The sequence below is a fragment of the Mesoplodon bidens genome (assembly GCF_964165515.1).
Source record: "Mesoplodon bidens genome assembly, chromosome: X".
Taxonomy (NCBI): Eukaryota; Metazoa; Chordata; class Mammalia; order Artiodactyla; family Ziphiidae; genus Mesoplodon; species Mesoplodon bidens.
This window is the reverse complement of record NC_138163.1, coordinates 70862563-70889189: the sequence shown is the minus strand read 5'-3', so window position 1 is coordinate 70889189 and position 26627 is coordinate 70862563. Positions and strand designations below refer to the sequence as shown.

General features: G+C 36.7%; 1 protein-coding gene across 3 annotated transcripts in view; it reads right to left on the bottom strand.

Moving 5' to 3' along the window:
* RPS6KA6 (ribosomal protein S6 kinase A6) overlaps positions 1 to 26627 on the bottom strand; it is a gene marked incomplete at both ends in the record, with an annotated part of 161943 nt that overhangs the window by 109757 nt on the left and 25559 nt on the right. For all 3 annotated transcript variants that reach the window (XM_081221584.1, XM_081221586.1, XM_081221585.1), the window contains one exon: positions 19645 to 19704. In XM_081221584.1, the coding sequence (XP_081077710.1) occupies positions 19645 to 19704 (60 nt within the window). The remainder of the gene's footprint in view (positions 1 to 19644; positions 19705 to 26627) is intronic.

Below are 26627 nucleotides of genomic sequence, written 5' to 3'. Positions count from 1 at the left end.
GGTCAGAATTGGGGAGCGCTATTTAGGTGCTTCTAAGTTATATAGTTAGATTGATAGATGTGCACACAAATATATACACACATATACACACACACACACACAAATGGCTACTTATTACAGAAGTGCTGTTGTATTTGTATGCCACTAGCTCTTTTGTAGTGCCAAATTATCTGGTACCCTCCTGTTCCATCACTTCCAATACTGGTCTTTCTTATTTCATCTGCTCCCTGCCCCATTCTTGTCTATTGCCTAAAAATTCTCAGCTTTCCTGAGGTTATATTTATTGATGCTTACTATTAAAATATTCTTTTTTTTCTCATCTGCAATCCTCTTTCCTTCCTCCACCTTGCTTTCTTCTGGTTCTGCACCATTCTGAAAGCTTAAGAGTGGCAGCAATCTAGCTCAAAATAAGGTAGTAATGTACTTATCAGTGATCCATTTGGTTTTCCTGAGAGTGAATCATCTTCCAAAAAAATCTTCCTATCCTGGTATAATAAAGTTGTGATGATATATCACCTTCTCTTCTCATAATACACTCTTTTCTCTATATTCACTCACTCAAAAAATCAACAACATTCATGAAGCACATGCTAGGTATTAGGCACTATACTACACACTGGGGATACAGAGATAAAATGTGGACTTGAGGAGAGCAAATGTCAGAAATATCATGTCCCTTAATAAAACAAAAAGGTATACAATACGTTATGGGATGAAACATGTGCCCTCAAATGCATATGCTGAAGTCCTAACCCACAGTACCTCAGAATGTGACAGTATTTGGAGATAGTACCTTTAAAGAGGCAATTAAGGTAAAATTAGGTCAATAGGGTGGGCTCTAATCCAATATGACTGGTGTTCTTATAAGAAGAAGAGATTAGGCACAGATACACACAGAGGAAAAAGCATGTGAAGGCATAAGGAGAAGACAACCATCTACAAGCAAAGCAGAGAAGCCTCAGAAGAAACAAACCCTGCCAACACATTGATCTTGAACTTTTAGCCTCTAGAATTGTGAGAAAACAAATTTGTTATTTAAGTCACCTAGTATGTGGTACTTAGTTATGGCAGCCCTAGAAAACTTATACTCAGTATACCAAAGCATAGTTATCTGTGTAAAAAAAGTTGGTACTATAAAATTAAGATTTAATGACTTTGAAATAGGGACTACTATTCTTTCCAACATCAAATGACAAATTTGAGGCAAGGATCACTATGAGTTAGATTTTTTTTAACTTCATAGTAATTGTTGATAAACAGAAAAACTATGAAGGCTCAACAACAACCAAAATAATGTGCTCTGACCTCTAAAATCTGCGATCATCTTTTTAAATTCAGGAAGCCAACAATGCTATAACACTGGAGAAACATACTGTGATGACAATCTATTAGGAAGCCATACTACATAACTCTATTACAACAGTTTCATAGGACTGTGGAACTCAGCATAGATACCCACAGAAAACACAATAAAAGAAGAGGAATTTTTAAAGCCTAAATTTTTGTTTTTTATGTAATAATGCAACATCCACCTACCTGTTCAAACATTTGCTTTATTTGTGTTGAGACAGGTCAGTTTGATCACTCTGAAATTCCAAGAAGCATTAAAACTACAGATTTATTAGAAGATACATGCAGAGTTCTGGAAAAGCATCTTGACATACCGTTTTCATGCAGTGAATAATCCAGGGTCATTGAAAACCAAGCCAAGTGTCAGCATACTTTGAAAGAAGGCTAATAGTAATAATAATTTACATGTCAAAACACCACTAGAGTGAACTAAACACATCAAATGATGTACACACTGGAAAGTAATTGCAGGATACTTAGGTTTGCAAAATTGTATCAATTTGCAGTGATGTCTGAAAAACAAAAAAGGGTGACAAACTAGTTCCCACTGTGGTTGGTTTATTCTATTCAATACTTACAAGAGTCAGCTCCTTAGTTCCCTCATATATAAAATGGGAATAAAACATACCCAATGCATTTCAGATCTCGGTTATAAGAGTCAACTGAGAATTCTGAAAACCACAAAACACCTATAAAAATTAAAGCTATTAAACTTATTTGTACTATTAACTTTGCATCACTTGTGGTGCAGCATACAACTCCACCTTATAGTGGCTGTCCAACAACATTTAATTGAATAATTGTTTTGCAAATCTGTAGTAGAAGGGTTCCAATTATTATTATTTTTTAAGAATCATTTATTTATTTATTTATTTATTTATTTATTTATTTATTTATTTATTTATTGTTGCATTGGGTTTTCATTGCGGCATGCAGGCTTTCTCTAGTTGTGGTGAGCGGGGACAACTCTTTGTTGTGGTGCGCAGGCTTCTCATTGTGGTGGCTTCTCTTGTTGAGGATCATGGGATCTAGGTGCGTGGGCTTCAGTAGTTGTGGCACACGGGCTCAGTAGTTGTGGCTTACAGGCTCTAGAGCGTAGATTCAGTAGTTGTGGCACACGGGCTTAGATGCTCCACGGTATGTGGGATCTTCCTGGACCAGAGATCGAACCCATGTCTCCTGCATTGGCAGGCGTGTTCTTAACCACTGTGCCACCAGGGAATTTCCCCAATTATTTTCTAAACAGGGTGAGTGAATAAAAAGCAGAAGCAAGCATCAACTTTGAAAGGGAAGAAAAATACTGAAGCAGAGAAAGTCTAAATGTCCATCAAAACGGAAAGACAAATAGTGGAATGAAAAACACACCATATAGGGAGCAGACCCTCCAATTTAAAATACTCCCTACTTAAGGCTACACAAAAGTTTAAGTAAAACACCATTGTGAGACAGTATTTTTTAAAAGATTCTTATGAGAGATACACGTCAAGAATGGTTTCTAAAATTCGAAACTCATGGCTTAAAAATGTCAGGAAATCAGTTTTATTTTTTGAATATATATTTTCAGTAAAAAGTAACATTTATATTTCTGGGTAGTAAAAATATAAATCAAATTAGAGACTAAAAATATTGCTGACCTTGTGCTAATAAAATCTACAAAATCTTCTTTTAAAATTTCTAAAACACTGGTAGCATTAAAAATATGTATTTTATTTCAGGGAATAATAACCATTCCATAAAAACTTTAAAAGTAAATATAGGGGAGACCTTCAAGATGGTGGAGGAGTAAGACGTGGAGATTACCTTCCTCCCCACAGATACATCAGAAATACATCTACACGTGGAACAACTCCTACAGAACACCTACTGAACACTGGCAGAAGACCTCAGACTTCCCAAAAGGCAAGAAACTCCCCACATACCTGGGAAGAGCAAAAGAAAAAAACAGAGACAAAAGAATAGGGACAGGACCTGCACCTCTGGGAGGGAGCTGTGAAGGAGGAAATGTTTCCACACAATAGGGAGCTCCTTCACTGGCAGAGACAGGGGTTGACTTGGGTGAAGCTTCAGAGCCACGGCAGAGAGCGTAGCAACAGGGGTGCAGAGGGCAAAGTGGACAGATTCCTGCACAGAGGATCAGTGCCGACCAGTACTCACCAGCCTGAGAGGCTTCTCTGCTCACCTGCCAGGACGGGTGGGGGCTTGGAGCTGAGGCTCCAGCTTCCGAGTTCAGATCCCAGGGAGACGACTGTGGTTGGCTGCGTGAACACAGCCTGAAGTGGCTACTGTGCCACAGCTCGCCAGGAGGGAGACCGGGAAAATGTCTGGAACTGCCTAAGAGGCAAGAGACCATTGTTTCGGGGTGCGAGAGAAGAGGGGATTCAGAGTACTGCCTAAACAATCTCCAGAGATGGGCGTGAGCCATGGCTATCAGCGCGGACACCAGAGACAGGCATGAGACACTAAGGCTGCTGCTGCAGCCACCAAGAAGCCTGTGGGCAAGCACAGGTCACTATCCACACCTCACCTCCCAGGAGCATGTGCAGCCCATCACTGCCAGGATCCCATGAGACAGGAAAAACTTCCCCAGGAGAACACACGGCGCACCTCAGGCTGTTGCAACATTACTCCAGCCTGTGCCGCCACAGGCTCACCCCGCATTCCACACCCCTCCCTTCCCCCGACCTGTGTGAGCCAGAGCCCTTAATCAGCTGGTACTTTAACCCCGTCCTGTCTGAGCAAAGAACAGACGCCCTCAGTGGACCTACACACAGAGGCAGGGCCAAATCCAAAGCTGAACCCCAGGAGCTGTGTGAACAAAGAAGAGAAAGGGAAATTTCTCCCAGCAGCCTCAGGAGCAGCAGATTAAATCTCCACAATCAACTTGATGTACGCTGCATCTTTGATATACCTGAATAGACAACAAATCATCGTAAAATTGAGGCAGTGGACTTTGGGAGCAACTGTAGACTTGGGGTTTGCTTTCTGAATCTAATTTGGTTTTGGTTTTATGTTTATCTTAGTTTAGTATTTAGAGTTTATTATCATTGGTAGATTTGGTTATTGATTTGGTTCTCTCTTCCTTTTTAATTATATATATATATATTTTTTCCTTTTTCCCTTTTTGTGATGGTGTATGTGTATGCTTCTTTGTGTGATTTTCTCTGTACACCTTTGTTTTAAGTATTTGTCCAAGGGTTCTGTCTGTCCATTTTTTTATTATGTTTTAATTTTCTTTTAATTTTAATAATTTTTATTTTTTTATTTTAATAACTTTATTGTATTGTATTGTATTGTATTGTAGATTTTTCTTTCCTTCTTTTTTCTCCATTTTCTTCTGAGCCATGTTGCTGACAGGGTCTTGGTGATCCACCCGGGTGTCAGACCTGTGAGTCTGAGGTGGAGAGCCGAGTGCAGGACATTGGTCCACCAGAAACTTCCCAGGTCTATGCAATATCAAATGGCAAAAGCTCTCCCAGAGATCTCCATCTCAACGTTAAGACCCAGTTCTACTCAATGACCAGCAAGCTACAGTGCTGGACAAGCTACACAAAACAATTAGCAAGACAGGAACAAAACCACATCCATTAGCAGAGAGGCTGTCTAAAATCAAAATAAGGTTACAGACACCCCCAAAAAAACCCCACCGAATGTGGTCTTTCCCATCAGAAAGACAAGATCCATCCTCATGCAGCGTAACACAGGCACCAGTCCCCTCCACCAGGAAGCCTACACAACCCACTGAACCAACCTTAACCACTAGGAGCAGACACCAAAAACAAAGGGATCTACAAACCTGCAGCCTGCAAAAAGGAGACCCCAAACACAGTAAGGTAAGCAAGATGAGAAGACACAGAAATACACAGCAGATGAATGAGCAACGTAAAAACCCACCAGACCAAACAAATGAAGAGCAAATAGACAGTCTACCTGAAAAAAAAAAAAACTGTGAGTAATGATAGAAAAGATGATCCAAAATCTTAGAAATAGAATGGAGAAGCTACAAGAAATATTTAAAAAGTACCGAGAAGAACTAAAGAGCAAACAAACAATGATGAGCAACACAATAAATGAAATTTAAAATTCTCTAGAAGAAATTGATAGCAGAGTAACTGAGGCAGAAGAACGGATAAGTGACCTGGAAGATAAAAGAGTGGAAGTAACTACCACAGAGCAGAAAAAGAAAAAAAAGTATAAAAATAATAGAGGACAGTCTCAGAAACCTCTGGGACAATATTATACACACCAACATTCTAATTATAGGGGTCCCAGAAGAAGAAGAGAAAAAGAAAGGGACTGAGAAAATATTTGAAGAGATTATAGTTGAAAACTTCCCTAATATGGGAAAGGAAATAGTCAATCAAGTCCAAGAAGGGCAGAGAGTCCCATACAGGATAAATCTAAGGAGAAACACGCCAACACACATATTAAACAAACTATCAAAAATTAAATAAAAAGAAAAAATATTAAAAGCAGCAAAGAAAAAACAAAAAGTATCATACAAGGGAATCCCCATAAGGTTAGCAACTGACCTTCCAGCAGAAAGCTAAGAGAATTCAGCAGCACCAAAAAAGCTTTACAACAATTGCTAAAGGAACTGCTCTAGGCAGGAAACACAACAGAAGAAAAAAAAAAAAAACGACAATAACAAACTGAAACAATTAAGAAAATGGTAATAGGAACATACATATAGATAACTACCGTAAACGTAAATGGATTAAATGCTCCAACTAAAAGACATAAACTGGACAAGTGGATAAAAAAACAAGACCCATATGTATGCTGTCTACAAGAGACCCACTTTAGATCTAGGGACATATACAGACTAAAAGTGAGGGGATGGAAAAAGTTATTCCATGCAAATGGAAACCAAAAGAAAGCTAAGGTAGCAATTCTTATATCAGAAAAACTGTACTTTAAAATAAAGACTATTACAAGACACAAAGAAGGACACTACCTAATGATCAAGGGATCAATCCAAGAAGAAAATATAACGATTGTAAATATTTATGCACCCAACATAGGAGCACCTCAATACATAAGAAAAATGCTAAGAGCCTTAAAAGGGGAAATTGTAAATAACACAAGCATAGTAGGGAATTTTAACACCACACTTTCACCAATGGAGAAATCATCCAAAATGAAAAAAATAAGGAAACACAAGCTTTGAATTATACAGTATACAAGATGGACTTAATTGATATATATATAAGACATTCCATCCAAAAACAACAGAATATACTTTCTTCTCAAATACTCATGGAACATTCTCAGAGACAGATCATATCTTGGGTCACAAATCAAGCCTTGGTAAATTTAAAAAAAATGAATTTCTACCAAGTATTTTTTTCCAACCATAACACTATGAGACTAGGATCAATTGCAGGAAAAAAAAATACTGTAAAAACTACAAATGCGTGGAGGCCAAACAATCCACTACTAAATAACGAAGTGATCACTGAAGAAATCAAAGTGGAAAAAAAAATACCTAGAAACAACTGACAATGAAAACACAATGACCCAAAACCTATGGGATTCACCAAAAGTAGTTTTAAGAGGGAAGTTTATAGCAATACAATCCTATCTCAAGAAACAAGAAACATCTCAAATAAACAACAAAACCTTACAACTAAAGCAACTAGAGAAAGGAGAAAAAAAAGTTAGCAGAAGGAAAGAAATCATAAATATCAGATCAGAAATAAATGAAAAAGAAATGAAGGAAACAATAGCAAAGATCAATAAAACTAAATGCTGGTTATTTGAGAAGATAAACAAAATTGATAAACCATTAGCCAGACTCATCAAGAAAAAAAAGGGAGAAGACTCAAATCAATACAATTAGAAATGAAAAATGAGAAGTAACAACTGACATGGCAGAAATACAAAGGATCATGAGAGATTACTACAGGCAACTCTATGCCAATAAAATGGACAACCTGGAAGAAATGGACAAATTTTTATAAAGCACAACCTTCTGAGACTGAACCAGGAAGAAATAGAAAACATGAACAGACAAATCACAAGCACTGAAATTGAGAGTGTTATTAAAAACCTTCCAACAAACAAAAACCCAGGACCAGATGGCTTCACAGGCAAATTCTATCAAACATTTAGACAAGAGCTAGCACCTATCCTTCTCAAAATCTTCCAAAATATACCAGAGGGAGGAACACTCCCAAACACATTCTAGGAGGTCAATATCACCCTAATAACAAAACCAGAAAAATATGTCACAAAGAAAGAAAACTACAGGCCAATAACACTGATGAACATAGATGCAAAAATCCTCAGCAAAATACTAGCAAACAGAATCACCAGCACATTAAAAGGATCCTACACCATGATCAAGTGGCGTGTATCCCAGGAATGCAAGGATTCTACAACATATTCATATCAATCAATGTGATACAACATATTAACAAATTCAAGGAGAAAAAACATATGATCATCTCAATAGATGGGAAAAAAAGCTTTGGACAAAATTCAACACCCATTTATGATAAGAACCCTGCAGAAAGTAGGCATAGAGGGAACTTAACTCAACATAATAAAGGCCATATATGACAAACCCACAGCCAACATCATTCTCAATGGTCAAAAACTGAAACCGTTTCCTCTAAGATCAGGAAAAAGTCAAGGTTGCCCGCTATCACCACTATTAATCAACAAAGTTTTGGAAGTTTTAGCCACAGTGATCAGAAAAGAAAAAGAAATAAAAGGAATCCAAATCGGAAAAGCAGAAGTAAAACTGTCACTGTTTGCAGATGACATGATACTATACATAGAGAATCCTAAAGGTGCTCCAGAAACCTACTAGGCCTAATCAATGCATTTGGTAAAGTAGCAGAATACAAAATTAATGCACAGAAATCTCTTGAATTCCTATACATTCATGATGAAAAACCTGAAAGAGAAATTAAGGAATCACTCCCATTTACCATTGCAACTAAAAGAAAAAAATAGCTAGGAATAAACGTATGTAAGGAGACAAAATACCTCTATATAGAAAACTATAAAACACTGATGAAACAACTTAAAGATGACACAAACAGATGGAGAGATATACCATGTTCTTGGATTAGGAGAATCAATATTGTGAAAATGACTGTACTACTGAAAGCAATCTACAGATTCAATGCAATCCCTATCAAACTACCAATGGCATTTTTCACAGAAGTAGAACAAAAAAATACACAATTTGTATGCAAACACAAAAATCCCCAAATAGCCAAAGCAATCTTGAGAAAGAAAAATGGAACTAGAGGAATCAGGCTCCCAGACTTCAGACTATAATACAAAGCTACAGTAATCAAGACAGTATGTTACTGGCACAAAAACAGAAATATAGATCAATGGAACAGGATAGAAAGCCCAGAGATAAACCCACGCACAAATGGTCACCTTATCTTTGATAAAGAAAGCAAGAATACCCAATGAAGAATAGACAGCCTCTTCAATAAGTGGTGCTCGGAAAACTGGACAGATACATATAAAAGAATGAAATTAGAACACTCCCTAACACCATACACAAAAATAAACTCAAAATGGATTAAAGATCTAAATGTAAGACCAGACACTATAAAACTCTTAGAGGAAAACAGGCGGAACACACAATGACATAAATCACACCATGATCCTTTTTGACCCAACTGTTAGAGAAATGGAAATAAAAACAAAAGTAAACAAATGGGACTTAATGAAACTTAAAAGCCTTTGCACAGCAAAGGAAATCATAAACAAGACAAAAAGTCAACCCCCAGAATGGGAGAAAATATTTGCCAATGAAGCAACTGACAAAGGAGTAATCTCCAAAATTTACAAGCAGCACATGTAGCTCAATATCAAGAAAACAAACAACCCAATCCAAAAACTGATTAAGACCTAAATAGATATTTCTCTAAAGAAGATATGCAGATTGTCAACAAACACATGAACGGATACTCTACATCACTAATCAGTAGAGAAATGCAAATCAAAACTACAATGAGGTATCACCTCAGCCCAGTCAGTATGTCCATCATCAAAAACTCTACAAATAATAAATGCTGGAGAGGATGTGGAGCAAAGGGAACCATCTGGCACTGTTGGTGAGAATGTAAATTGATACAACCACTATGGAGAACAGTATGGAAGTTCCTTTAAAAACTAAAAATAGAACTACCATACGCCCAGCAATCCCACTACTGGGCATATACCCTGAGAAAATCATAATTCAAAGAGTCATGTATCACAGTGTTCATTGCAGCTCTATTTACAATAGCCAGGACACGGTAGCATCCTAAGTGTCCATCAACAGATGAATGGATTAAGAAGATGTGGCACATATATACAATAGAATATTACTCAGCCATATAAAGAAATGAAATTGAGTCATTTGTAGTGAGGTGGATGGACCTAGAGTCTGTCATAAAGAGTGAAGTCAGAGAGAGAAAAAAAAATACCTTATGTTTACACATATATATGGAATCTAAAAAAGAAAAAAAATGGTTCTGAAAAACTTAGAGCCAGGACAGAAATAAAGACACAGATGTAGTGAATGTACTTGAGGACATGGGGAGGGGGAAGGGTAAGCTGGGACGAAGTGAGAGAGTGGCATGGATATATATATATATATATATATATATATATATATATATATATATATACATACTATCAAATGTAAACTAGATAGCTAGTGGGAAGCAGCTACATAGCACAGGGAGATCAGCTCAGTGCTTTGTGACCACCTAGAAGGCTGGGATAGTGAGGGTGGGAGGGAGATGCAAGAGGGAGGAGACATGGGGATATATGTATATGTACAGCTGATTCACTTTGTTATAAAGCAGAAACTAACCCACCATTGTAAAGCAATTATACTGCAATAAAGTTGTTAAAAAATAGATATAGCCACTCTTTGCAACACACACACACACACACACACACAATTAAATATAAATGGGTCATAAGCTACCAAATATGATATTTATTCTTATTCTGACAACATAAAAAAATTAACTCATTTCAGTCATCTACTAGAGAAGACTCATAACCTATTTTTTCTAACCTGGACAGTGTTTGGAGAATTATGGTACCAAGTGGTGAAATATGATATCAGGTATGTTTTATCAGTGACCTATTACTGAATGCTTACCAAATGTGAAGGCTGTCTTCAGCCTTCAGGGAGATGGACAAATTCCTCGTAAGAAATCTAGACATATTAAAATCATATTAACTATAATTCAACTTTGCTAATCATACACTATATATATGGACTGTAGGAAGCATTTTATTTAATTTTGCTTGTTTTAATTGAAGAAAACTAATGGCCATGAAAGTCTAAAGTGACAATAATTTCAATGGAGCAGACTGGTTATCTAAAACAATCAATCACAAAGCAGCATCAGGTCAGGATAGGCAATATGTAAACTTCAAATTTAAAGGATACTGTTTTAAAGAATCTGTGCATCATACAGCAGTCTCTACAATCCACCATTATGTAAAAAAATAAAATAAAAACAAAGCCACCCAAAAAAAACCACACAGCTGCCAGCAACACATTGGAATAGGCAACCACAACAACAACAACAAGAAATAAATAAATAAAAACAAATCCTATATATGAAAACATTAAAAAGGGGGAAGATAAATTTATATGGCTCAGAAACTCTTGGGATTAGAAACCAAGATGGTAGAGTAAAGGAACGTGTTCTCACTCCCTCATGTGAAAACACAAGAATCACAACAAGCTGCTGGACAATCATCAACATGAAGACACTGGAACTCACCAAAAAAGATACCCCGCATCCAAAGACAAAGGAGAAGCCAGAATGAGATGGTAGGAGGGGCACAATCACAGTAAAATCAAATCCCATAACTGGTGGGTGGCTGACTCACAGAATGGAGAACACTTATACCACAAAAGTCCACCCACTGGACTGAATGATCTGAGCCCCATGTCAGGCTTCCCAACCTGTAGGTCCAGCAACAGGAGGAGGAATTTGTAGAGAATCAGACTTTGAAGCCTACTGGGATTTGACTGCAGGACTTCGACAGGACTGGGGGAAACAGAGACTCAACTCTTGGAAGGCACACACAAAGTAGTGTGCACATTGGGACCCAGGGGAAGGAGCAGTGATCCCATGGGACAGTGAAGCACACCAAACAGCTAGTGATGGAGGGTCTCCTGCAGAGGCGGGGGGTGGTTGTGGCTCACCGTGGGGACAAGGACAATGGCAGCAGAAGCTCTGGGAAATATTCCTTGGTGTGAGCCCTCCCAGAGTCAGCCATTAGTCCCAACAAAGAGCCCAGGGAGGCTTCAGTGCTGGGTTGCCTCAGGCCAAACAACCAACAGGGAGGGAACCCAAACCCACACATCAGCAGTCAAGCAGATTAAAGTTTACTGAGCTCTGCCCACAAGAACAGCAGTCAGCTCTACCCACCACCAGTCCCTCCCATCAGGCAATTTTCACAAGGCTTTTAGATAGCCTCATCCACCAGAGGGCAGACAGCAGAAACAAGAAGAACTACAATCTTGCAGCATGTGGAACAAAAACTGCATTCAAAGAAAGATAGACAAGATGAAAAGGCAGAGGTCTATATACCAGATGAAGGAACAAGATAAAACCCCAGAAAAACAATTAAAGGAAGTAGAGATAGGCAACCTCCCAGAAAACGATTTCAGAATAATGATAGTGAAGATGATCCAGGACCTCAGAAAAACAATGGAGGCAAAGATCGAGAAGATGCAAGAAATGTTTAAAAAAGACTTAGAAGAATTAAAGAACAAACAGAGATGAACAATACAATAACTGAAATGAAAACTACACTAGAAGGAAGCAATAGCAGAATTACTGAGACAGAAGAACAGATAAGTGACCTGGAAGACAGAAGGGTGGAATTCACTGCTGTGGAACAGAATAAAGAAAAATGAATGAAAAGAAATGAAGACAGCCTAAGAGACCTCTGTGACAAAATTATACACAACATTCACATTATAGGGGTCCCAGAAGGAGAAGAGAGACAGAAAGGACCAGAGAAAATATTTGAAGAGATTATAGTCAAAAATTTCCCTAACATGGGAAAGGAAATAGTTACCGAAGTGCAGGCAACACAGAGAGTCCCATACGGGATAAACCCAAGGAGAAACACAACAAGACACATAGTATTTAAATTGGCAAATATTAAAGACAAAGAAAAATTATTGAAAGCAGCAGGAGAAAAACAACAAATAACTTACAAGGTAACTCCCATAATGTTAACAGCTGATTTTTCAGCAGAAACTAGACAAGCCAGAGGGGAGTGGCATGATATACTTAAAGTGATGAAAGGGAAGAACCTACAGCCAAGATTACTATACCTGGCAAGCATCTCATTCAGATTCAATGGAGAAATCAAAACCTTTACAGACAAGCAAAAGCTAAGAGAATTCAGCACCACCAAACCAGCTCTACAACAAATGCTAAAGGAACTTCTCTAAGTGAGAAACACAAGAGAAGAAAAGGACTTACAAAAACAAACCTGCAACAATTAAGAAAATTGTCATAGGAATATACATATCAATAATTACCTTAAATATGAATGGATTAAATTCTCCAACCAAAAGACACAGCCTGGATGAATGGATAGAAAAACAAGAACCATCTATATGCTATCTACAAGAGACCCACTCCAGATCTAGAGATACATACAGACTAAAAGGGAGGGGATGGAAAAAGATATTCCATGCAAATGGAAATCACAGGAAAGCTGGAGTAGCAACACTCATATAAGATAAAATAGACTTTTAAAAATGAACGTTACAAGAGACAAGGAAGGACACTACCTAATGATCAAGGAATTAATCCAAGAAGAGGATGTAACAATTATAAATATATATGCAACCAACATAGGAGCACCTCAATACATAAGGCAACTGCTAAGAGCAATACAGAGGAAATTGTCAGTAACAAAATAATAGTGGGGGACTTTAACACCTCCCTTACACCAATGGACAGATCATCCAAAATGAAAATAAAAAAGGAAACAGAAGCTTTAAATGACACAATAGATGAGATAGATTTAATTGATATCTATAGGACATTCCATCCAAAAACAGAAGGTTACATACACTTTCTTCTCAAGTTTGCACAGAACATTCTCCAGGATAGATCACATCTTGGGTCACAAATCAAGCCTCAGTAAAGTTAAGAAAATTAAAATCATATCAAGCATCTTTTCTGACCACAATGTTATGAGATTAGAAATCAATTACAGGGAAAAAAAACGTAACAAACACAAACATATGGAGGCTAAACAATACATTACTGAAAAACAAAGAGCTCACTGAAGAAATCAAAGAGGAAATCAAAAGACACCTAGAGACAAATGACAATGAAAACATGACGATCCAAAACCTATGGAATGCAGCAAAAGCAGTTCTAAGAGGAAAGTTTATAGCTACACAAGCCTATCCCAAGAAACAAGAAAAATCTCAAATAAACAATCTAAACTTTCACCTAAAGGAACTAGAGAAAGAAGAGCAAACAAAACCCAAAGTTAGCAGAAAGAAAGAAATCATAGAGATCAGAGCAGAAATAAATGAAATGGAAACAAATAAAATAATAGAAAAGATCAATAAACCTAAAAGCTTGCTCTTTGAGAAACTAAACCAAATTGATAAACCATTAGCCAGACTCATCAAGAAAAAGAGGGAGAGGACTCAAATCAATAAAATTTGAAATGAAAAAGGAGAAGTTACAACAGACACCGCAGAAATACAAAGCATCCTAAGAGACTACTATAAACAACTCTATGCCAATAAAATGGACAACCTGGAAGAAACAGACAAATTCTTAGAAAGGTGTAACCTTCCAAGACTGAACCAGGAAGAAATAGAAAATAGGAACAGATGAATCACAAGTAGTGAAATTGAAACTGTGATTAAAAATCTTCCAACAAACAAAAGTCCAGGACCAGATGGCTTCAAAGGTGAATTCTATTAAACATTTAGACAAGAGCTAACAGCCATCCTTCTCAAACTCTTCCGAAACATTGCAGAATAAGGAACACTCCCATACTCATTCTATGAGCCCACCACCACCCTGATACCAAAACCAGACAAAGACACTACAAAAAAAGAAAATTACAGACCAATATCACTGAAGAATATAGATGCAAAAATCCTCAACAAAATACTAGCAGACAGATTCCAACAACACATTAAAGGATCATACACCATGTTCAAGTGGGATTCATTCCAGGGATGCAAGGATTTTTCAATATATGTAAATCAATCAAGGTGATAAACCATATTAACAAATTGAAGAACAAAGACCATATGATCATCTCAATAGATGCAGAAAAAGCTGTTGACAAAATTCAACACACGTTTATGATAAAAACTCTCCAGAAAGTGGCATAGAGGGAACCTAACTCAACATAATAAAGGCCATATACAACAAACCCACAGCAAACATCATTCTCAATGGTGAAAAACTGAAAGCATTTCCTCTAAGATCAGGAACAAGACAAGGATGTCCACTCTCGCCACTGTTATTCAACATAGTTTTGGAAGTCCTAGCCACGGCAATGGAGAAGAAAAAGAAATAAAAGGAACACAATTTGGAAAATAAGAAGTAAAACTGTCACTGTTTGCACATGACATGATACTATGCACAGGGAGTCCTAAAGATGACGCCAGAAACTACTACAGCTAATCAATGAATTTGGTAAAGTTGCAGAATACAAAATTAATGCTCAGAAATCTCTTGCATTCCAATATATTAATGATGAAAAATCTGAAAGATAATTTAAGGAAACCCTCCCATTTACCATAGCAACAAAAATAATAAAATACCTTGGAATAAACCTACCTAGGGAGACAAAAGACCTGTATGCAGGAAACTATAAGACACTGATAAAAGAAATAAAAGATGATACCAACAAATTGAGAGATATACCACGTTCTTGGATTGGACAAATCAATATTGTGATAATGACTATATTACCCAAAGCAAACTACAGATTCAATGCAATCCCTACCAAATTACAATTTTTTTAATGGAACTATTATAAAATATCTTAAAATTTGTATGGAGACACAGAAGACCCCGAATAGCCAAAACAGTCTTGAGGGAAAAAACGGGGCTGGAGGAGTCAGGCTCCCTGACTTCAGACTATACAACAGAGCTACAGTAATCAAGACAAGATGGTACTGGCACAAAAACATAAACATAGATCAATGGAAAAAGATAGAAAGCCCAGAGATAAACTCACGCACCTATGGTCAATTAATCTATGACAAAGGTGGCAAGGATATACAATGGAGAAAAGACAGTCTCTTCAGTAAGTGGTGCTGGTAAAACTGGACAGCTGCATGTAAAAGAATGAAATTAGAACAATCCCTAACACCATACACAAAAATATACTCAAAATGGATTAGAGACCTAAATGTAAGACCAGACACTCTAAAACTCTTAGAGGAAAACATAGGAAGAACACTCTCTGACATAAATCACAGCAAGATATTTTTGATCCACCTCCTACAGTAATGGAAATAAAAACAAAAATAAACAAATGAGACCTAATGGAACCTCAAAAATTTTGCACAGAAAAGGAAACCATAAATAATATGAAAAGACAACCCTCAGAATGGGAGAAAATATTTGCAAATGAATGAATGGACAAAGGGTTAATCTCCAAAATATATAAACAGCTCATGCAGCTCAATATTAAAAAAAACAAAAACCCAATCCAAAAATGGGCAGAAGACCTAAATATATATTTCTCCCAAGAAGACATATAGATGGCCAAGAAGCACATGAAAAAGCTGCTCAACATCACTGATTATTAGAGAAATGCAAATCAAAACTACAATGAGGTATCACCTCACACTGGTCAGATTGGCCATCATCAAAATCTACAAACAGTAAATGCTGGAAAGGGTGTGGAGAAAAGGGAACTCTCTTGCCCTGTTGGTGGGAATGTAAATTGATACAGCCACTATGGAGAACAGTATGGATGTTCCTTAAAAAATTAAAAATAGAATTACCATGTGATCCAGCAATCCCACTACTGGGCATATACCCAGAGAAAACCATAATTCAAAAAGACACATGCACTCCAATGTTCATTGCAGCACTATTTACAATAGCCAGGTCATGGAAGCAACCTAAATGCCCACTGACAGACAAATGGATAAAGAAGATGTGGTACATATATACAATGGAACATTACACAGCCAAAAAAAGAACGAAATTCGGTGATTTGTTGAGAAGTGGATGGATCTAGAGACTGCCATACAGAGTGAAGTAAGTCAGAAAGAGAAATACAAATATCGTATATTAACACATATATGTGGAACCTAGAGAAATGGTACAGATGAACCTGTTTCCAGGCAGAAATTGAGACACAGATATAGAGAACAAACGTATGGACACTAAGGGGGGAAAGCGGCAGGGGGGTGGGTGTGGGCATGTGATGAATTGGGCAATGGGGATTCACATGTATACACTGACGTGTATAAAATTGATGTGTAATAAGGACCTGCTGTATAAAAAAATAAAGTAAAATTCGAAAAAAAATGACCCCAACGCTCACAATGACCCCAACTCTGACCACACACTAAGCCCTAACACCTGGCACAGGGTGAGGTTTAACCCCAGTGGCAAACAAGCCCTAAATCTTAGTAGTCCCTGGTCATTTGCTCAGGCCCCAAATTCTCCCATGAACCCAGTCCTTCATGTGGAAAATTAAAGCTCTCTAGCTCTGCTACAGTTCCCAAACTTAGCCCTACTCCCCGAAACTTTCCCTACAAAAAACCCACCGGGTTCTCTAAGGATTCTTACTACTAGAATTTAGAGGCACAGGAAAACAGATGGACTAAACAGATGGGAAAGGCCCCCGAGTGGTAAGCTTGTTGATGCTGGAAGGTCCCTTAGAGAGCATCCCACCTCACCCCCTCATTTTACAGCCAGGTCCAGAGAAGATAATAAGTAACTTGCTCAAGGTCACACAGTGAGTCCACAGCAGAACCAGAATGGGAACCCAGGCCTCCTCTCAATCCAGTGCTCTCTCCGTGTTGCCTCCCTCAGAGAGAGTAGGGAGCATCACTCATCTGGTAAAACAGCTCCCAGAATTTCCTTTGGGAACCCACTTTTCCCCTGTTCTCTACCCAGAATTTTTGTCAAATCCATTTCACGCAGCACCAAGTATTCCCATGGCCCTGTGATCAGTTACGGGCTAGACTCAGGATCTAGGCGAGGCAAGGCAAAATACTTTTTTAAAAAATAAAATTTATATGGTTAGTGTTTCTTATCACCCATATCATTTAATTGACACACAATGAATATCTGAACTCTCACACAGCAGAAATACATAATGTTTTAAGTCCCAATAACTCAGGCCACAAATTAAATCAAATCCTTGGAAGTGATTCTAGGTTCCTTATTCTGAAAAACTTTAGATTCCCCTTTCTAGCCACTGAAGTTGACTGCCTAATGAAAATCACATTAACATCAAGCACTATATTTTTACTGTCTTTCCATTAAAACTGTACTTCTTGGCTCATTTTTTAAGACTAATTTTTATTGGAATATAGTTGATTTACAATGCTGTGTTAGTTTCTGCTGTACAGCAAAGTGAATCAGTTATACATATACACACATGTACTACTTTTTAGATTCTTTTCCCATATAGGCCATTACAGAGTATTGAGTAGACTTCCCTGTGCTATACAGTAGGTTCTCATTAGTTATCTATTTTATATATAGTAGTGTGTATATGTCAATCCCAAACTCCCAATTTATCCCTCCCCCCTTCCCCTTTGGTAAACATAAGTTTGTTTTCTACATCTGTGACTCTGTTTTGTAAATAAGTTCATTTGTACCATCATTTGTTTTATTAAAGTTAGAAAGGTAAATATTTAGCAATAACCCTATGTATATGTCTATATGTTTACATTGGCTACACATGTACACATACACACACACATTTTTTTTCCTCCTGTGTTGTGGGGCATGGTATTTCCCTGTTAATTTATTAATACTGAAATACACACTTCCCCATTGCCTTTGTATTTCCTTACACTCTATCATTTATAAACTAGCAACATAAATATCACTATGCCTTAGCACATATGATCTGCAGATAAAGCTCTAGATGATTTTGATAGAAGTTTACATTTAATTACATTCAAAATTAACATAAAAGTTATTATGTAAATTACAAAAGCTAAAATGACAACATTTTATCTCCCATCTTGTTAATCAGAACTTAGATTATTGTTACAACGTCAGTATCTGCAGAGAAAGTTGATTTTTACATAGGACATTTCAAAGGAGAGTCTTGGACAAACCCAATTTTAATCTCTCTGCTGGTTCCTATCTGAGAAAAATTCACTTTAACCGGTTTCAGGGGGAAAATAAAGACATGAAGGATGATTTTATCCACAACTAAATAAGAAAAGAACAGTGCTTTCCTTATTTTCCACTTCTTTGTATCTACACAATACACAACTGACCTAACATGAGGCACACTGGGTCATTAAGCCTCGATTCTGCTACTTGTTAGCTTTATGGCCTAGTATAAATCATAATAACCTCTACAGGTCTCAGTAGACTTATCTATACAATGAAGGTATTATAGAATACTATCTCTGAGGCTTCTTCCAGGTTTAAACAAAATCTACAATTCTATGAAAATATCTATAGAAATGATAATCAAAATAACAACATCGATGGGGATGTCTACTTTAGTCAGACCCTCCCTAAAATCTTAAGAACTCTCTTCTGTATAACTAGATCTTGTAAAACGAGAGACTAGGATTACAGGCCTTGCATAAAATGGCCTAAAAGCTAAGCAGTCCTTTAGACTAGTTAGAAATCTCTGAAATAATTTACATGCAATCCTTTTTGAAAGACAGGAAATAGATTTTAAATGACCTCAGTTTATCCTTTTTGTTAAATATTTTCTCGTTAGATCTCCTTTCTACCCTAAAGTTGAATACAGTCTTATTTAATTCAGTGGATTCTATATTTAAATAATCCAGTTACTCATATACTGGTAATAAAAATTTCATCCATTACACTTAAAATGGGTAAATTTCATGGCATGCAAATTATGCCCCAATAAAGTTGTTAAAAAAAAACCTTTATGGATAAGAATTTCTGGCAAGAAAATCTGGCCTATATTTTGAACTGTTGCCATTTTATTAATAATTGGATTTGCTTATTAACATACCTAAATACATTTCCTTAATTGACAGAAGATTTTCTCCTTTCATATTATTATCTTTCCTTATAGTCTAAAAATGTAGCTTAATAAGTTAACATGAGTACTTACTTGGCAAGAATCTGCTTCTCCCTCTTCCATTGGCTCATCAACCATTTTAAGACCATTCACCTGAAAAATATTGTTCAAAAACTGAAGTTCAAGAGTAATAGAACAAGAGTAGTAACTAAGAAAAATATAACCCTAGGCACTGTGCTTCACAATTTAACAAGATCCACACTTACTGAAACACAAAAGGACAAAGGACACATAGAAGGTACTTAAAAAAGGAACATTATTAATATGATTTCCAGATTGTCTTTGAAAATCCTTGAATTTCAGAGCTGTATATTTCATTTCATATTGTTTAGAGCTTTGCTCTGGTGAATAAACATACACTAAATATATGACCTGTATACATTCACTAGACTGTCCCAAACCAAATATATATGAGACAGGAAAAATACCACAGAGGAAATTTATTGTGAGGATATATTCAAAGCAAATTAGGATGGTAAGAGTTTCATATAATTGCACTGTTGTGAATTCCTTTCCTTTCTATCAGTTCAATTAAAATTTGAGTTACTCTACAGAAGAAATAATAAACTATAGGAGAAAAATATAAATGGCCATGGAAACAAAATTATTTCAAAATACAAAGCTTAGTGTGTAATAATACTCTTCAAGCAATACTTCAGGAAGGACTAAGCATAGAGAACTTAGATCAAGGGTCTGCAAGCTGTAGCCCATGAGCCAAATCTGGCCCACTGTTTTTATAAATAATATTTTACTGGAACACAGACACATCCATTTGTTTCCATGTTATCTATGGCTGCTTTCTCACTTCAACAGCAGAGTTGAACAGTTGACAGAGAACCTATGCCTGCAAAGCCTAAAATATTTACTGTCTGGCCCTTTACAGAAAAAGTCTGCCAACCACTGATCTAAGATGTTTGAAAATTAAGCAACAGCAAGATGGTCTAAAAATAAATTTTACCACTGTCTGTTTATGAGTCCAGAGAAAAATTTAAAATATTAAAAAAGAAAGAGAGAAGAAAAAAGTAAATTAAATAGAGCTTCTGGCGACAGCCAAGATGGAATAAGACTATCTCTCCTCTGTTTATTAACTAAAAATGTTGGACAAAACACAAAAAGCAACTACCTGAGGACTCTGAAAACTAAATAATAGCAAACAGATTAGGAAGGGAAATCAAACTTTGAATAGTAACTATTACTTTGGTGAGTTTCTTGGGTTTACTTTTCACCTTTATCTCTTGATTTTGAACCAAGGAGAGACTGAGTCATGGAACGCCTGTATGAACAAAATTTCCAAGAGAAATCCCACTTTCTAAACAGAGGACCAGAAAAAGACACACTTTTGAGCTGGTGAGCATAAGGAGAACCCTCATTTTTCTTTCTTTCCCACTTTTTTTCCCTTTTTTGACTGTCATTCCTGCTCCAAGGCAAGCCTCATTTATGAGAAAACCTCTCTCTCTGGTCAGAGGAACCAGAAAAAGAGGCTCATATAAGAATAGTATGGGGGTAATCCCTGTTGTTGTTTTTTTTCACTCTCCCCTTCACTTCACCTCAACAGGCAGCCCCAACAGTGCAAAGCTACATAACAGCATGAAAGGCTAAGACTATGCGAGAAATTCAAATTTCTGGTCAGAGGAACAAGAATAAAAGGTCCATGTCAACTGGAGAATCCGTAGAGGAAATAATGGAGGAGATCAAATGGGAAAAGGATATTCCCTAATTCTGTGTATGAACAGACACAGTCCTGGCCTCAACAGCAAACTGCACATGTGTGGAATAGAACCAAAGAAGTCTAAAAAAGGCTTTGAAAATACAACTGCAATATCAATCACTGCTCAAGTCTCAGACTAAACCACTGACTTAGCACAGGCACTAAGTGGCAAATGCAGGGTGCTGACCCAAACACTCTGAAAACATATTTCACATTGGAACCATCATCCAGAGAGGGAGAGATAAAACTTGGGAGTCTGAACCTAACCACACAGACTGTCTGCTGAAACAATCAAAATCAGCAGGTATCAATTCCAGGACAACTCCAATGTTGAAACAGCTAACAAGGACTTTAAGCAGCTATTATAACTATGCTCTTTGGAGTGAAAATATACACACTTGAATGGGAAGATTAAAAGTTATAGGCAGAGAAAAAGAAATTATTAAAAAAATCAAATGTAAATAACTTTAAAACTAAAAATTACAATGTATGAAATATTTTTAAAATACTGGATGGGCTCAATAAAGGAATGGAGATGGCAGAGGAAATAATAAATGAAGACAGATCAATAGAAATTAACCAATAAGAAGAAGAGAGTAAAAATTATTAAAAGCAAATGAACAGAGACTTAGAGACATGTGGAACAATATCAGAAGATCTAAAATCTATATCATTATCATCACAGAAAAAGAAAACAGTAATACAGAAAAAAAAATAAATAATGGCAATTCAATTCACATAAAATGTTAAGAGGAAAGTCTGTAGAGACAGAAGGTAAGTCAGTGTCTCCTTAGGGCTGGGGGATGGGGAGATGGGGGTGATAGCTAAAACTATAGTAAAAGCTTTCTATTTGATGTGACAAAGAAGTTCTAAAATTGACTGTGGTGATAGTTGTACATATTTGTGAATACTGTATACTAAGTATACACAAAGTTGTCCATTTTAAATGGGTGAATTATGTCGTATGTGAATTATGTTTCAATAAAGCTATTTTTTAAAAGGCTGAGAATTTCCCAAATTTGGTGAAAACTATAAATTTACAGTTTTAAGAAGCTCAGTGAAACCCAAAATGTATAAAATTAAAGAAAGCCACCTCAAGACATACCTGAATTAAACTACTCTAAATCAAAAGAAAAAAAAGGAAGAAGTTTTTAAAGTAATGAGAGAAAATCACATTACATAGACATCAACTTAAATAACTGCAGACTTCTTATGAGAAATCATGGAGGTCAGAAACCAGTAGGAAAATATTTACCTGAGATAAATGGAAATTTATGTTAACATAAAAAATCTCTATACATGAATGTGTATAGCAGCTTTGTTCATAACGTTTTTGGAAACATTCCAGATGTCCTTCAACGTGGAGAAAGAATAGAATACTACTCAATAAAAAGGAAAAGACTATTGATACTTGTAACAACATGGATAAATTTTAAATGCATTGTGCTGACAAAGAAGCCAAACCCAAAAGGCTAAATATTGTATGATTACATGTATATGACACTGAAAAATGCTATAGGGAAATAATTCATATCACTAGTTTCCAGGGGAATGGGAGAGAGGAAGGGAGAATACTATCCAGCAATGAAAAGGAATGATCTATTGATATATTCAACAACATGGGTGAATCTCAAATACATTATATAGTAAATGGGAAAAAACAGCCTCTAAAGGCTACATACTGTATGATTCCATTTATAGAACATTCTGGAAAAGCTAAAACTATAAGGCATGAAGAAGGGATTAGCAGTTGTCAGAGGTTAGGTCCAGGAGTAGGCACCAATGGGAATTGAGGGGGTTGGTGGGGGGGAATGATGGGACTAATCTATACCTTGATTGTGGTGGTGGTTACACAACTCTATGTATTTGTCCAAGCTCAGAACCTTACATGAAAAAGAGTGAATTTTACTGTAGGTAAATTTTAAAATTAACTTATTAAAGAGTAATTTACCCTGCATTATTTACTTGACTAGCACCTTTCTTCTAAAATCTCAACAAGAACCAAATAAATGATGGTTCATCACCAATGATGTCCTTATCTTACTTGACCTTGCTGTAGCATGTCACAGTTGACCAACCACTCTCTTCTATTTGTGTTTTTGTGATACCATACTTTAATTTTATTTTACTCCAATTTCTTTGCTCTTTTCAGTATCCTTGAAGATCCTTGTAGATCCTCAGGAAATGGACTTGGCTCACCTTCTCATCTCGCTCCTCATTCTTTCCCCAGATAGCTAATTTACTGACATGACTCACATTTACTCAGACACTACTCTTCTGAGCTCCTGATCCATATAACGAACTGCCTATTTGACATTTCCACTTGCTCATCTCACATGTCTCAAAAATAACCAATACAAAAACAAATTAGTGATCTCCCCCCCCCACACACACACATAAATCTGCTTTCCTCCAGGGTTCCCAATTTCAATAAACAGCACCATTATTTATCATCTTAACTCAAAAGCACATATAGACTATGGGGGATGAAAAAAAAAAACACACGGTAATGAATTCATCACTAGCATATAGGAAAAGGCACATTCAGCAAGAGAGTCCACAAACCAATATTAAGACAGAATACTGATAATTGAAATTTTACTACAAAATGGCTCTCAGGACTATCCATAGAAAAAGGTAATACTGCTTTCCTCTGTTACCTCAGTTACTGGTTACTTCCAATTCATACCATCTTATGATTAATTTAGCATGAAGCATAAGAATATCCATTCCTATAAAGGACCTAAGTATTCAGTGATATTTACTATAAATTAAGTCATTTTTACCTGCATGAAAACAAAAACATTTTCAGAATTCTCTGGGATGATAAGCCTTTATTTCAAAAATAAAATTTATAATTTGAATAAACAAGCAGATAGGCTGTTTCCCCCAATTAAGTGCCAAATAGGGAAGAAAAAATTTCCTACATAAGATTCTGAAAAGCTTATCAACAATTATAAAGACAGTAATAATTTACTCAAATACTCAAACCCAAGTGAACACCCTCTCATATCAGAGCCTAGTGGAGAATTATTTTAAATTATTTTCATCCTCTCAGAAAATAATTAAATAGATCACTTTAAAAGACTCTGGACAAATAGAAATACTAAACTGAGTCAAAGTACCTGATCCCAGAAAATCAAATAGGTCACCCCAAAACTATCATTTTCTTACTGCTAATGACAAAAGCAGCTCATCATGGAAAATTAAACTGAGAAAAAATATTTTCCCTTCAGATCCTTAGAATTGGAGGTGGTGTGGGAAATGCACACATAAGTGCACAGAGTTTTGTAAAAAGACTGCTATCTGGCCATGCTAACACTATTAAGCATACATCTGTTTGTCAGTGTCAAACTCAGGAAGCTCATGACTTGGTGTTGACAGATATACTGAAGAAAGAAGTAGAGAGATAAACGAGCAAGGAAGAACAAGGTACAAGGTAAGTGAGAAGTATGGGTGATGTAAATTATTAACAAAACATACATAGGACACCAGTATTCACAACAAATTTGATAGTATTATAACCTTTCAAGTAGTCTCCAGGATCCCCAAATTCCACCCAGTAGACAAAAGTCCTATATTTATATAGTACCTAATGTTAAAAATGTTTAAGAAGTTCACACATAAAGAAAATTTTCTCTCTCAAATAAGCTTCATGTTTACAGGTTAGCTGCTGACAGATTTAGAAACAAGAGTTCTTTAATTATTTTCACTTCATTTAAATAGCTACAGCAAATCAGATCTAAATTTGGAGGTAGGTCCACATCTGCCTAAAACAAAGGTCTTTGTCTGTATATAGGCATACCTCAGAAATATTGCAAGTTCAGTTCCAGACCACCACAATAAAGAGATTATTGCAATAACGCAAGTCACACAAATGTGTTGGTTTCCCAATGCATATAAAAGTTATGTTTACACTATACTGTAGTCTATTAAGTGCACAATAGCATTGTGTCTTAAAAAACAATGTACGTACCTTAATTTAAAAGTAGTTTATTGCTAAAAACTTCTAACCATCATCTGAGCCTTCAGTGAATTGTAGCTGTAACATCAAAGATCACTGATCACAGATCTTGGCTGCCAACATGCCATCCAGACTAAGGAAGACCCAAACACTTAAGGGCCACATGAGCCATAGCCATGACTGCACTGGCAAACACCAGAAGTACCCAGGAGGCCAGGGTAATGCTGGTGGCGTGCATCAACACAGGATCAACTTTTACAAATATCATCCAGGTTACTTTGGGAAAGTTGGTATGAATTGTGAGAAGAAGTATGTCAGGAATGAATAACATGTGACCTGAGGACCTCCATGTTTGCTGTTCATGCTGGACTTTTTCTGAATGCTCTAAGTTAAAACAGCTGAATAGTTCCTGTGTTGCTAAAAGGAAAGAATAATGCTGAGAACTGGATTTGTTCTAGACTAAAGAAAACATACCTTTCCATAGTAATGAATGAGATGCATTTCAAAACCCAATTGTATATAAAGAACAATTCTTGGTAAACAACCTATGAAAGCCTATGTTAACTGCCCTCTTTTTCCTATAAAAAACCCTGTCATTTTCTTCCAGTGGGACACTATTCTGGGTTCCTCCAGAATCTGTGATCCCCGAATTGCAATTCTAAGACCCCAAATAAACTGTCTTTTTGCCTCTTTACAGTTCATGGTCCTTTTGGTTGACATTTTTGGTGTCAGAATTGGGATCCAAAGCAGTCTTCCTCCCATCTCCAAAGCCACCGTGGATTCGAGCAAGATACTTACATGAGCCCCTTGTGCTCTGTCGCCTCCCCAGTGGCATTGGGTCTGGGTAATTAGTCCTCTCAACCCCAAACCTCCCTCCTAGGTTGAGAATCAGGCCCATATTCTGGGTGTCTTTTGTTTGGTCAATTGCTTAAGGGCTTGCTCCCTTTTGGTGAGTGCACTATAATGGTATGTTCACAGTCTAAGACTGTTTGGGGGGAGGATTCTTGCCCATCTGGGACTCCAGCTGGGTTCCTGTACAAAAAGTATGGTGCTGCCTCTTGTGCATAGCTAGATGAATGGCAACGGTATACCAGAGATAACATCTGGCTACAATGGGGAACTTCTGAAATTTCAAAAATTGGTCTTTTTATGTGCACAATTAGAAGCTAAAGGGTTTAAAACTAAACAAATAGAATGGGAAGCCTATTTCAATTAGTACATTGAAGCCTCTCAGTGAGCTCATGAAACCCAAAAGGTTTGCAAATCTAAAACTGCTTCACTTCAGGATACTGTTTCCAAACTCACCACTGCAAATAAAGATCTATGCTCTCATCTAAATACTCC